The 14,228-nt window shown below is 40.0% G+C and overlaps 1 protein-coding gene across 1 annotated transcript; it reads right to left on the bottom strand.

The window, feature by feature from the left end:
- Positions 1–1,407: 1,407 nt before the first annotated feature.
- Positions 1,408–13,456, bottom strand: LOC144077639 (stromal membrane-associated protein 1-like). Its single transcript, XM_077605519.1, has 10 exons — positions 13,141–13,456; positions 11,938–12,071; positions 10,589–10,674; positions 10,279–10,354; positions 10,121–10,186; positions 9,961–10,039; positions 7,665–7,795; positions 5,628–5,838; positions 4,701–5,038; positions 1,408–3,454 (listed from the first exon to the last, which is right to left on the bottom strand). The coding sequence occupies exons 1-10, from the start codon at positions 13,256–13,258 to the stop codon at positions 3,326–3,328; spliced, it is 1,368 nt and encodes a 455-aa protein (XP_077461645.1). The 5' UTR covers positions 13,259–13,456; the 3' UTR covers positions 1,408–3,325.
- Between the last annotated feature and the right edge of the window lie 772 nt (positions 13,457–14,228).

Below are 14,228 nucleotides of genomic sequence, written 5' to 3'. Positions count from 1 at the left end.
CCTGTGTGGATTTTGCAAGTTTTTCGTGGGGCTGTGTGGGTTTTCTCTGGGTACTCTGATTTCCTCCCACATTCCAAAAAACATGCATGGTAGGCTGATCGGACACTCTAAATTCCCCCTCGGTATGAGTGTGAGACTGAATGGTTATCTGTCTCCGCTTTCCCTGCGATCGACTGGCCACCGAATCAGGGTGTCCCCCACCTCTGGCCGGAAGTCAGCTGCGACAGGCTCCAGCACCCCCCGTGACCCTAGTGGGTTTGAAGCGGTTCAGAAAATGAATGAATGGAAAAAAAGCCCTACTAGATTACATTAGATTAGATTAAACTTTATCGTGGCCGGATGATTCGCCTAAAGACGTTTCGCCGACGGACGTTTGACAGACGGACAGGTCGCCGAATGGACGTTCCACCGAACGGTCTTGTTTGGCATACTAATACAATGCTTATTCATCTGTTTGAGTATTTTGAAATATTCAGTTTCCATACTGCTTAACCTCACAAGGGGCGCGGGGGTGCTGGAGCCTATCCCAGCTAACTATGGGCACCAGAATCGGTGACCACCCAATCGCTGGGCTCGAGGAGACGCACTACCATTCACACTTCCACTCATACCTGGGGGCAATTTAGAGTGCCGAACTAGCTTAGCATGCATGTTTTTGGGATGTGGGAGGAAAATGGAAGACCCGGAGAAAACTCACACAGGCCCAGGCAAGGGGAAAGCAACCACACTCCACACAGGAAGGTTGGAACCCGACCTGGGATTAAGCCCCCGATCTCAGAATTGTGAGGCAAGACGTAATACTTACTACTTTTCCACTGGGCTGACTATTTTGAAATGAAGTTCTTTATTTGGGAAGTTAACGACAGCTAAATCATGATTAAAGATTCCTATTTAAGTTATGACATGTTCCACTGGGGAACAACAGGTTTCAAAATTCATGAAAATGTTGGTTTCCTTGTGGTATAGTACCTAGCTGTATCTATGGACGAAAAGTATTAGTTTACAGTGCAGTAGGCATTTTTTTATGTTAAATAACCATTCACATAATACATTATGTACAATAATATTATATTACACTGAATATACGTGTTTTAATAGGTTGTCCATGAAAAAGGAGAAAAATGATACTGTTGTCATGAATTGTAAGTAAAATCAAAAGTAGTGCAGGAACTCATAGACAAAAATTAAATGCTCCCAGTACTATTTTTAAACCCAAGGTGTGAAAAGGGTAACATTTAATATGCTAATGAGGTGGTTATTTGTGTGGTTTAAAACCTGACTCAATACACTCAATTGCCCAAGTGGGTGAAACACAATAAATTGTTAGGCCAACATTTGTATAGCATGGGAACATAAAAATGGAAGTTTGTTAAATACATTCCTCACATTCATTGAAGAGCTGACACATAGCATTTAAGATTTTATTTTTTGAATCGCAGAACCACAAGCACTTTAAAAGTTATACAGCGTTGTACACTCGGGAGCATTGCAGACAGACTAGATTAGTCTCCCTTCTCTTCTCCTTTAAATACTATTAATTTTAATGTTCTATATTCTTGTATTGATACAGTGATACAATAAAAGTTTGTGTAACTGGTCCTGCAGCTTTTATGATATATGATTATAATTTTTGTTGGGATGTATATTCCTTATAATTTCCCCAAACCCCCCAAAAAGAAAAGAAAATCATCAAAAACAATAAGACTGGCAGAATCTCCCAGGTTGTGAGTTCCCAGGGAACAATATGCACGCCAACACATTACACATTTTCATTTTTGGAGGCGTACCACTTTCCAGTGTTCACTTATTTCAAACTAATGGGATGTACTCTGTTAGCCAAATAACCTCACTCTTTAAAACGTGCGATGACGAGTTGGATAAATGGATTTATTCCACGATGATTCCGTTCTGGTATCTTGCGGAGTATAAATTCTCATCTCACTTTTTAAACACTGTAAATGCTAACCCTGCATTGGTTCACTGGTTTCAAACTGGATGCGCAAAAATGCTGGCAACAGTCCATGCTTGTCATTTTATTATAGGTTTGACTTGTTTCCATAACCCCAAATTTATAGTCTGAGAACCAATCACAATGCATTAAATTCATGTAAAACCTTCATGTACAGCCATCCTGTAGTCCTTTATAAATAAACAAGGAACTTAGCATGGAAATGGGGGATATAAAATAATGAAGAAAGTGCCAAGGGGGGCACACCACAACCAGTCGGTCTAAGAACCTAGATTTCAGATAGTTAAGTGCTTCCTTAATTTTAAGCATTACAACCATATGGCTGATAATTTTAAAAACATTGGTATGCCTATAACCAGTTTTTGTGTTTACACATCATTGTTATGTTAATGCAATAAAGAAATCAAATTAATTTTATCTAACATTAATTAAAACAAATACTTGACATGTGAATGGCTACCCATTCAGGGGGTCCCCCACCTGGTGCCCAGTAAGCTAGGATGGGCTCCAGCACCCCCATCATTCTTGTGAGAAGCATTTTCGCAAAATGAAGTACTTGACAGCATTTTTAGTTTAGATCAGGGGATTTGTACTGACTTTTTATTTGTAGTTTATGCTTTTTAAGGGTTATTATCATCTGCTCTTGTTTAATATTTGCATATCAATTGTTTGCCTATAAAGAACAAAATATTAGTGACTAGTTAACTCATAACGAGGTACTACACCATCTGAGGTGAGGTGCCATCTCTTCAGTTAGCTATAAACAGGTTAACTGCCTTTTCTGAGTTGGTAAGATTTTCAGCACAACAATTGCAAACAATAGTTTTCTGCATTTTGTTGCATTGGGCAAACCCAAAACAGTTCTATATTATGAACATTTTCTTTTAGGCATAAACCCCTCGTGTGCTTTCAATAGGCGTTGTACTGGTTCTCACACGCTAGCAAATTAATAGGCTACAAAGTAAACAAACCAAAAGTGCCTAAAATGGCAATTAGGAAGGGTAATACATTACATCATTCATGCCAACTTTGCCATTACTTCTGACATGAGCAAACATTGAGAAGTTCAAAAACTGTCATTGTTCTCTGTGCGTTGGCCTGGCGACTGGAAGTTAGCACGCCTCCGTAACCAAAATGCAGACGTGGGAGTGCATAGAGACCGCTCACTCACAATAAAGAGAAAGTGACAGCAGAAGAAGATGGGGCAACTACAGACACAATTTTCATGTTCTTGAAGGCTGGTCCACAGTGGAATTCAACATCAGTTCAAAGTGCGGTGCAGAGGAAACGAAAAAATCTTTTGCAACTTCCGCAACCATCACTCTTCCTCTGTCTGACCCTTGTCCCACCTAAAGCTCACTTCCATAACTGTGTGCTCAGAGTTTGGCCAGATCCGGGCGCGGCCCAACCACCCATTGTAGCTGGAGGCTGAGTGAAAGCCATGTGTCCGCCGTTCAAATGCAGCCCTGACATCTGATGGCTCACCTGAGGGTCGCAAAAAGACAAGTCAATAATCTCAAAACTTACTTGAAATATAACAATGACCTGGTGGAAAATAAATAAGCCTTATTGGTTGCCATTGACAGTGATTGACGTAGAAATCCATTTTTAACTCAGAGGTCTGGTAGTGAATTCCCTGTCATATCTACCAGTCAAAGTGGATTGGATGTCTATTACCGTCAATGGCAACCAATAAGCTGAAAATGTAAGCTCCCTTTGTGCCCACACGGTTAAATCCTAGCAAGAAAAGACATATCATGGTTACACCAAGTACCACATATCTTTTTGTGGTATATGGTGGTATTTCCCAGTTTGTTTCATACACGAAGATATTATTAAAACACTTTTCTTTCCCGAAAAGTTTGTATTGTGGCTGAAATAAATAAAAAAATATATATATATACACAAACACACATGTATATATACGTATATACATATATATATACATACACTTATACACATACATGTGTATGTATATGTATATAAATATATATACATATACATGTGTATACAACAAAAACAAAAAAATTCCCGCCCCCAAAAACGCATCTAATACCCACCATTTTACTTTAAGTTTTCAATTAAAACAGTACCTTCAACAATTGTGCATTCAACTTTCAAACATGGTCTCACTTTCAAGACAACAATTTTTGAATTGCGTCGCAACCGTCGCTATATGTATACATACATACATATATATATATATATATATATATATATATATATGTATATGTATATGTATATGTATATGTATATGTATATGTATATGTATATGTATATGTATATGTATATGTATATGTATATGTATATGTATATGTATATGTATATGTATATGTATATGTATATGTATATGTATATGTATATGTATATGTATATGTATATGTATATGTATATGTATATGTATATGTATATGTATATGTATATGTATATGTATATGTATATGTATATGTATATGTATATGTATATGTATATGTATATGTATATGTATATGTATATGTATATGTATATGTATATGTATATGTATATGTATATGTATATGTATATGTATATGTATATGTATATATATATATATATATATATATATATATATATATATATATATATATATATATATATATATATATATATATATATATATATATATATATATACATATACATATATATATACACAAAAAGTACAAATACCAGTTTGCTCCATTTTATGGCAATTTTACAATAATGTCACACACCTGAGCCATGTTCCACTGAGCTTGTTGGCCAGGCTGGATGGCGTACATGCCCTGAGCGGGCACCATGCCTGCAGGCATGGCACCACTATGTGGGGCCATCATTCTGGGGGCCATGCCCATCACGCCACTAGCAGGGGCATTTCCCATGAAGCCGTTAGGCATGGTCATCCCAACCATCATCCCTGGACTGGGGCCCATCATGGCTGCTCCACTCTGTGCCATCATGGCACCCATGACAGTCGTAGGCGGCATGGCGGTGCCCATGCCAGGGAAGGGCTGATAACCAGCAGAAGTCTGGACAGGAAACTGCATCTGAGAGGCTCCCATAAACATGCCAGCTGATAGGAAAATGACACATAACAGGGAGAGCATTATGCAAATGATTATGTAAATGCACTGTGGCATACACAGGTTAAGAACCCTACACGACTCTAAAGGGAAACGCAATGAATGAGAATACAGTCTTCTATCAACTATCACGGCTTCACTTATCGTGAATTCATTTCTTCGCATCGTTTTTCGTGTATTAATTATTTAATTTTTATTTTTATTTTTTTTAAGTTCATAAAAATGTGAAAATCCACGCTGAAACTCGTAAGTAGAAGCCAATCTTGCAACTAGGACTCAGCACTGAAGAAAAAAAAGGCAGTTATAATAGTGGTGACCCTACTTTGCGATTTTTCAATTACCGCAGCCATGTCTGGCCTACATTTACCGCGATAATCGAGGGATTACTGTGTATAGTACTTTTTCCACCTAACTTCAATGATGAATGGCCTGCACCACTTAGTGACAGACTGCAATAAAACAGTAATAGTCTATAGAGACAAATACTGGCATGAGCACTATTTCATATTTAATTATGACAACCGTATGTAGATTTCATTAAAAGATATGCAACATGGTCTTAATGTTCCATCCTCTTACCGGCTGGAGCCTGTGACGACATGTTGTTTGTTCCATAAAGCGACAAGATGGAATCCTTGGACAATGGCTTCTTTGCGCTATCTTCTGTCTTAGTTGTGCTGCTACTTTCATTGAACAGGTCAAGGTCACCCTGTCCCGACCTCGACCCAGCTCCACCCGTCGCCGCTCCCGGGGCTTGTGTGGGGGTGCCTGCAACACTGCTCGAGCCCGCCTAGGGAGGAAAAAAGTGCAAACAATTACAATGGCTACGGGTAGGAAGAACAGGGTGAAATTACCATATTTTTCAGACTATAAGTCGCAGTAACCCCAAAAAAATGCTAAATGAAAAGGGGGAAAAAGAATAAGTCGCGTTTTGGGGGGAATTTTCTCATCTCATCTCATTTTCTGAACCGCTTTATACTCATTAGGGTCGCGGGGGTTGCTACAGCCTATCCCAGCTGACTCCGGGCCAGAGGCGGAGGACACCCTGAATCGGTGGCCAGCCAATCGCAGGGCACAAGGAGACGGACAACCATGCACACTCACACTCACACCTTGGGGCAATTTAGAGTGTCCAATCAGCCTACCATGCATGCTTTTAGAAATGTGGGAGGAAACCGGAGTACCTGGAGGAAACCCACCCAGGCCCGGGGAGAACATGCAAACTCCACACAGGTGGACGTGACCTGGATTTGAACCCAGGACCCCAGAGCTGTGAAGGATGAGTGGATTTTCACCCCATTCCCTGCCGCTCCCATACATGTTGATAGCGTCTAATGCGAGGTATTATCATTACATAATTGTTGAGCTTTGTCAGTGGCCTGTAAAAAAGGTAGATTGTGGAAGGTTAACTCCTTGAAAAGTAGGTCTTGGAGCAAAAAAATTTAAACACCCCATGCAATAAGTCATGTGTGATACCTTTCCACAAATGTGGTATATGTTAGAACTGCAATCAGTGGATTGCAGTCAGGTGCTTCCGTTTCAGCACACCGCCCGTTGATTAAACTGTCTGTGGAATAAAATACTGCACCTGGAGTGGCCCTCCAGGACCGCTTTGCACACACCCGAATTCTAACCCTAACACCAAAGTAGATTGGCTCATTGAAAAGTAGATCTTGGAGCAAAAAAAGTGCGAGTGCCCCTGTCTTACAACATCTCCGCACTCAGTCATTGTCTAAACTGTTATAACAAATCAGGTTCCAATGTTAAAGGTGTGGTTTCCCACTGTTCCTGAATGCACCGTGGGAGTGAATACAAGGAGCGACAAGAGATGTATGGGAGAGTTGAACGGAGGTTTTTGTTGTTTTGTTCGCGTCAGCTACTGTGGACATTTGTCGTGTTTTAAAAATCCAAATAAAAATCTGACAAAGCTAGCGATTCCTTCGTTGATGTTACGATATATTTTAGCGTTGCTCCTCTCCGCGCTGAGTTAGTGTCCATCTATCAAGCAGTTCGGATCGTTTCACGGTGTCTGTGATTTCTCTTTTTTGTGAACAACACCTGCTTACGCCTCACAAGCTTTTTGGTTCATTTAAGGAAGTTACTGTGTCTAAACGGCAACAGAGAATCATGACAATCGTCAGCAAGGTGCAAGTTCTCGATATGGCAAAGAAAGGGAAGACTTACGCTGCCATCTCAAAGCCTTGGAACCTATCTACTGCTATAGTTTAGGTGTGACTGTACAAATCCACCCACCGCCAATGGGTGAAGTGATATATTGTCTGAATAAAATCGCAACTCCAGCCAAACTATAACAAAAAAAACTGCGGCTTATAGTCTAAAATACGGAATGCCAATTCTTCTATCATACAAAAAATAAAAACCTGGGGATGACAATGAATTACGAACCTTTATAACAGGGGGTAGAGCTATTTTCCAAATTTGAAACATTTTGGACATTATGATGTTTTGAATCTAAATCTTTAATATGGCTTGCTCTCTTTGACTGTGAATTGTTAATTGACGTAATGTGTATTTTTGCATTTTTTCCCCCTGAAGTGACATTTTTGGTTCACTTTTGAGGAGTCTGCTCGATGCTAGAAAAACACAAAATTCTACCTGAGGAAACTGAGTAGTCGACGTTGACGAAGGAAGTGGGTTGGACACCATTGGACCAAATATGTCCAGGTCATTATTGTTCTGACTTGTGATCGTTATGCCATTGTTGCTAGGTGCAGCTGCTGGAGCGTCTACCACAGAAAAGTGAAAAGACAGGTTTTACAGGTGGAAAATAACCAGAGAGGTTTAAAGACATTATCAGGTACATACAATACCGGTCATAACAAATAATAATTATCTTCAATCGAATGATTAAAAAACCTAAAATGTGATTTTTGTCAATAAAACAGTCCAACTTTTGCTGACACAAAATAAATAATGCATAAAATTTTCGTGAGCTCTTTAACCACAAGACAATGTTGGCAAGTTAACATCACAATAGAGCCCTACAAACAATACACATCAAGGAAATGTTGTTCACCACTGATATGACGCTAGTTTGTAGGTAATGTTGAAACAACTACAACAACAATATTCAGTCAGCAAGAAGTACCAGCAACTGAATCAGCAACTTCCTCTTCCTGCCAAGAAAAGGCTTAGTGTTTATCTAGTTCCACATTTTAGGACAATGAAGTAACTTTTTTTGCATGAAAACAGCAATGATAAACGTTGCATGCCAGCTGTTGTTAGGAATGTGTAGTTGTGTCTTAAAACAAGTCTTTATCTTGCAATATACAAATTGCTTGATTTACTTTACTGTAAGGTGTTTGTTTGCACAGTATCCAGTTCCAAACCTCCCCTTTGTTGAATGCATAAGCAGGTTAAACTGCATTATAAATCAGATTATTAACGTAGCTAACAGACATTGCCATCAGGGTTTACTCTGCCACACTCCAAAAGCAAGCTGAATTTTGCTGTTAGAACATGTAAAACTCAGGATTATTTGTGTTTTTCCATCATTTCAGTAGTTCAGATCACTACTCATTTAGAAGTAATAAAGCAAATGTATTGCATGAATTCAACTAATGGAATAAAATAACATTTGCAAGACACATCAACACAAATATCTAACATATTTGTTCATCTCCAGAAAGTGTTGGACACCAATCATGATACATTCCTAGGTTGAAGAAACACTGAAGTTATTTGTATAGGCAAGAGTAATTGGTGATAATTGCTAATCACTGCTTATTAGGTTTGACTTGTACTTGTGGTGACGTTAAGGGTGGAGCTGGATCCAAAATGATTGATTATAAAGTAAATAATCAGCACCTTTTGTGATGTACTTTAGACCATTAATCCAGTACTTCTAGTACTTCTAACTCATGACAAACCCTTTTTCTATAATCCAAGTCACCCACACAATGTTTCTTTTTAATTGCAATTTGGTGGGCGGAGGGGAGAGAGAGCACTCATAACATAAACTTTAAATTTAACCTAAATGAACTTAGATTACGATACACACACACTTTAGTGGGTGTAACTTTGTTGTGCTATAACCGAGGTGTTAATGATTCGGCTTTCAAATCAGAACATCCTGCTTCCCCGCACCTCACAATCGAGTCGTATTCCGGTTTGTTTTTTAAAATTATCGAACCAGCCACAACTCGCTTTGAAGGGTTCAACTGGTGTCTTTTTAGATGCTTGCTTTGCTTTGAAGTCTATGCAGATTTTGCTGGCTTTTTCGCAGATTATCTACTCGGTCAAGCTATCTCCCGCTAACTGTTTATTAATTTTTTTACCATATTAAACGAAGGCTCTCCATCTCGATAAGAATGTCACTGGAATTGCTTTGGACCCATTGTTTTTCGCCTAATTTTGCACTGACTAATGCAAAAAATGCAACCTGTACGGCTGGTGCTCATATCTTTACGCGAGGCAGATGTGGCGAGAATGACAGAGCGATGCTGTTCTCGTAAGTAGACTCTTGCATAGTTGGGCACTTGGCAGCCGCATCGGGAACCATCTCGCATGCTTATATCTCAAATTTGTCTCGTAGCTCAAGGCAAAAATTTGCTCGGAATTTTCATCGTATCTCAAATTTCTCGTATGTTGGGACACTCGTATGTCAAGGTATTACAGTAATATATGCTCAGACACAAAAACAAATATGGTAGAAATGAAAAGGTTGCAGGACAGGAATTTACTCGACTGAATTTCTTCACTGCAGGTAAATTCTCCTACGTAATTGTTTTTTTCTTCCTTACCAGTTGTGGGAACTTCTGATTTTTTACAATAAGACGCAAACCCCACACTGGTGTAAACTTCAGTGTCAGTCAGATAGCTATGACAATAAAAAACCTCTTCACAATACCTAAATCGGTACAAGTTCCAATACAAAGAACAACAGACTCACCAAGTCCTAGTAGGTTTACTGAAGGTTCTGAAGTCTTAACTGGACTGATTTTAGGACCTGCCGTGGACTCTTCGCTTTTCTTTAAAATAGTAAAAAATAAATAGGACAAACTAGTGAAAGCTGAGACTGGTTATGTGCGAATGTGTACATGAGAACTTACCTTGGTGTAAGAAGAGACCTTCCTTCCTCGCTCTGTCTCCTTCTCTTTTGTAATACAATCTTTTGGCTATGGATAAGAAGAAGAAAAAATAATTTACCAGCCATGGCATGAAGTGCAGTCAAATAGAAACATCAAAAAATAAAGAAAAAGGAAATTACACTGCCTCCATTGGTCACGTTTTTACTGTAGTATTTTTTCTTCTCATATTTATCTCTAATGAAGAATTCAACTGCTCTGATTCCAGAGTCAAGGAAAAATAGTAGCTACACACAATGGTCCCACTATTAATTTACACCTTTAGAATGGAAAATGATCAATCGAGTGGCACCCATTATTACAAAATAAATCCTGCTCTGACCAACAGTACAATAACAAAACAATAACAAAAAACAATTAGAGAGGAAACAATATGTCTATTGTGACAATAGTTTGCAGTTGGGTGGCTGAAAGGCAGCCAGCGAAGGATACTGGTCTGTTTGAGGTCGTCTGAAGTTTTCTGGAAGGTTAGCCTCATAAAGCTGCCTGGCCTTGGTGTTTCCCATATCCTGTATACACTGAAAAGAGAAGAGGCCTTTCTTTAATTGGCAAATCGTCAGTGTGTATGTGTAGAAATTAAGAGCTGTTCAAAAGTTTTATTTGGAACAACACCAGAATAACATTAAAATTACTAACTTTTTTTTAAATTAAGTACTTTGGGGAATAAAAACCAATCATTTAAAACTCATCTATGCAATTGAATATTTTAACAATCAATTGATTGTATGATTTTTTCTCTTTCTAAATTCATCCATCAATCCGATTTGTTTTTTTTTTACTTCAATCGCTTGTTTAAAAAACAGCATTATCGGTAATGCAGAAAAACGCAGGTTGTTTCACAAAGATTATAGCAAGACTGACTTATTAATGTAACTACTATCATTAAGATATGTAATATATTTCTGCTTCTCACGTTTTTCCTCACGACCTCCACGCCTATGCCCCATGTATTAAAATTAGAAACAGACAGCTGTATTAATGAGAAACTGTTGAAGAGCTACTAAGGGGCCAAGTACAGTGATACATTGAGATACGCGCTTAATGCCTTCCTGGATCGAGCTCGTATGTCAATTTACTCGCATCTCAAATAAATTTTTCCCATAGAAATTAACTATAAATAAAAATTAATCTGTTCCCACCCTCTGAAAAAAAGATTAGGTGGTTATGGATACTGTATCCGCTACAGACTGTGGATGTACATGTAACTGGTCGACCTTTGACTTTACCTCACTGGTATTACCAGATGAACAAATTCATTCATTGATTGGTTGCTGGAGCAGCCAACTACGGACACTAAGCAGGGGACACCCTGAATTTCTGGCCAGCCAATCGGAAGGCACAAGATGATAGACAACCATTGACGCTCACACTCATACCTAGGAGCAATTTAGAGTGTTCAACCAACCTGCATGTTTTTGGGGACGTGGGAGGAAACCAGAGAACCCAGAGAAATCCCACATAAGCTCAGTGGGAACATGCAAACTTGACACAGTGAGGACCCACCAGGGATCAAACCCCCGATCTTAGGACTGTGTGGCCAACTCACTAACCACTCATTACCGCTCCACTAGACGAACAAATGTATTTGCACTTTGTGGACAAATAAAGTTATATTTGTTAATTTCCTGCATATCTCATGGCACACAAGTGTGGCAAACTGGGTGGAATTCACTTCCCCTTCACTGTATTCACACATTATGGGAGCCACAGTCAGTTTTGTTTTTACAAACCCAGGAGTGGTTAAAACATTGCAAAACTCGAAGCAGAAAAGTTAACACTACCTGCATTTGATCTGGGGTCCATTGGTCCAAGTTGACTGATTTCACTCGAGAGATGTGGACACCGAGGTTCCTGTGACTGCCCGCACATCGAATGCAGATAAACACGCCCAAGTTCCAAGACGCCCATCTCGGACCTGGCAAAAAAGGTGGATGGAACTAATAAGAGATGGTTGAAAACCAAAAGGTAATATTATGCATGTGTACTTGTTACACTATAACCCAGAGACTAAAGGTCTCATTGTCTAGAACAGGGGAAGGGAACCTATGGCTCGCAAGCCATAGGTGGCTCTTTTGATGGCTGCATATGACTCTCCGGTCTCCGCCCACCTGTAGGCTAAAATGTACCTGTGGTGCCGCTGTAATCATTTTTTTCCCCATTAGTCTTCCCTATGAATTAATCTTTGATACTCATTGAATAGCAATAGTATAACAATACAGCCTTTTTTTACTTTGAATGTAGAAATGACTAAAAAGCACACATTTTCGTGTATTTTGACTTTTAAATTCCAAGTATGGTTCAAGGAATAACATTTAAATATATATATTTTTACGTGGCCCGGTGGAAGAGTGGTTAGCGTGTCGTCTTCACAGTGGGGCGACCTGGGTTCAAATCCAGGTCGGTCCACCAGTGTAGAGTTTGCATGTTCTTCCCGGGCCTGTGTGGGTTTTCAAAGACATGCATGGTAGGTTGATTGGACACTAAATTGCCCGTGGGTATGGGTGTGAGTGTGAATGGTTGTTTGTCTCCTTGTGCCCTGCGATTGGCTAGCCACCAATTCAGGGTGTCCCCCGCTTCTGGCCCGAAGTCAGCTGGGATAAGCTCTAGCACCCCCCGCGACCTTAGTGAGGATAAAGCGGCTCAGAAGATGAGATAAGAGTTGGTGTTTTTTATTTCTGGCTCTCTAATTCAAAAAGGTTCCCAACCCCTGGTGTAGGAAACGAGAAACCTACCATGTGACGTTTATAAACATAAAGACGGAGTCGTTGTGAAAGACGGGTGTGGGTATAAGAGACTAGCCTGCTAGCTAGCCACTTAGTTTAGCTGGAAGCGACGCGGCGTCAGCTGACTACACGAGCCGCTTCCGAACCTCAGGGTCCGGTCATGTTAACACACGCACGATTGTTCTAAGCACACACGGCGAACTACAAATGGACATCTGTGTGTCGAAACGTGACAGATACTAGACAACGTGAATGTCTCACCTTTCGCCTCACAGTCGGCACAATACTTGTTGTCTTCCTCTCTGAGCATTTTGGACAGGATGGCCTGGTGCTGCTCGTTCAGCTTTTGGGCCTTCTCTCTCTCGGAGCGGGTCGTCATGTTCACCTTTTCTCGTTAAACCTGTCCAATAAAAACAAAGACCTACACTTTTTTGTCGATGGTTGAGAAAAGTTTCCGATAAAAGAACATAATAAGGAAAGCGAGCGCCTCCGACTAGTATGAAGACACCCGGAACCGGAATCGCTTTTCCGCCCACAGGAATTTTCGAGATGACGCGGCGGACAAACTGGATTGGTCAGATGCGATGACGTTTGTGACGCACTATGTTTCAATGTTCTGGTACATATAAAACTACAGTTGAACCTCTACTTAAGAAATTAATTGGTTCCAGAACTTTTTTTGCAACTTGAAAATTTGCTACCAATAATAACTTAATGTCGTGAAAAAGTTCAGCAGAAAATAATTTTTAAAAATGCATTCTCTGCCATTGACATCATCTCATCTCATCTTCTGAACCTGCTTTATCCTCATTAGGGTCAGCTGTCTCCGGGCCAGAGGCGGGGGACACCCTGAATCAGTGGCCCGAGACGGACAACCATGCACCTCACACCCATACCTAGGGCCAATTTAGAGTGCCCAATCAGCCTACCATGCATATTCTTGGAATGTGGGAGGAAACCGGAGTACCCGGAGGAAACCCACGCAGGCCCAGATAGAACATGCAAGCCCCATACAGGTGGATGTTACCTGGATTTGAACCCCGGACCCCAAAGCTGTGAGGCTGACACGCTAACCACTCGCGTCACCGGGCTACCTCTGTTGACATCAGTAAATATTAAATTGTTTTAAAATGGGATGGTTGGTATTGAAAATTTCAGTTTGTGAAGATCCATTTTAAGTGAGGAGTCAAAAGGGATTGGACGTCTGTCGCCGTCATTGGCAACCAATGAGTTATCATATGACAAAATAGAGCAAAATTACAACACCAACTTCTAGAGAGCTGACTTGGCAGCACTTTGCTTTGCAGGGGACCCAATTGTGTTTAATGTAAGCTGAGTTGAACCGCATT

The sequence above is a fragment of the Stigmatopora argus genome, chromosome 7, assembly GCF_051989625.1.
Source record: "Stigmatopora argus isolate UIUO_Sarg chromosome 7, RoL_Sarg_1.0, whole genome shotgun sequence".
Taxonomy (NCBI): domain Eukaryota; kingdom Metazoa; phylum Chordata; class Actinopteri; order Syngnathiformes; family Syngnathidae; genus Stigmatopora; species Stigmatopora argus.
The sequence above is the reverse complement of the archived record's forward strand: the minus strand, read 5'-3'. Positions and strand labels throughout refer to the sequence as shown.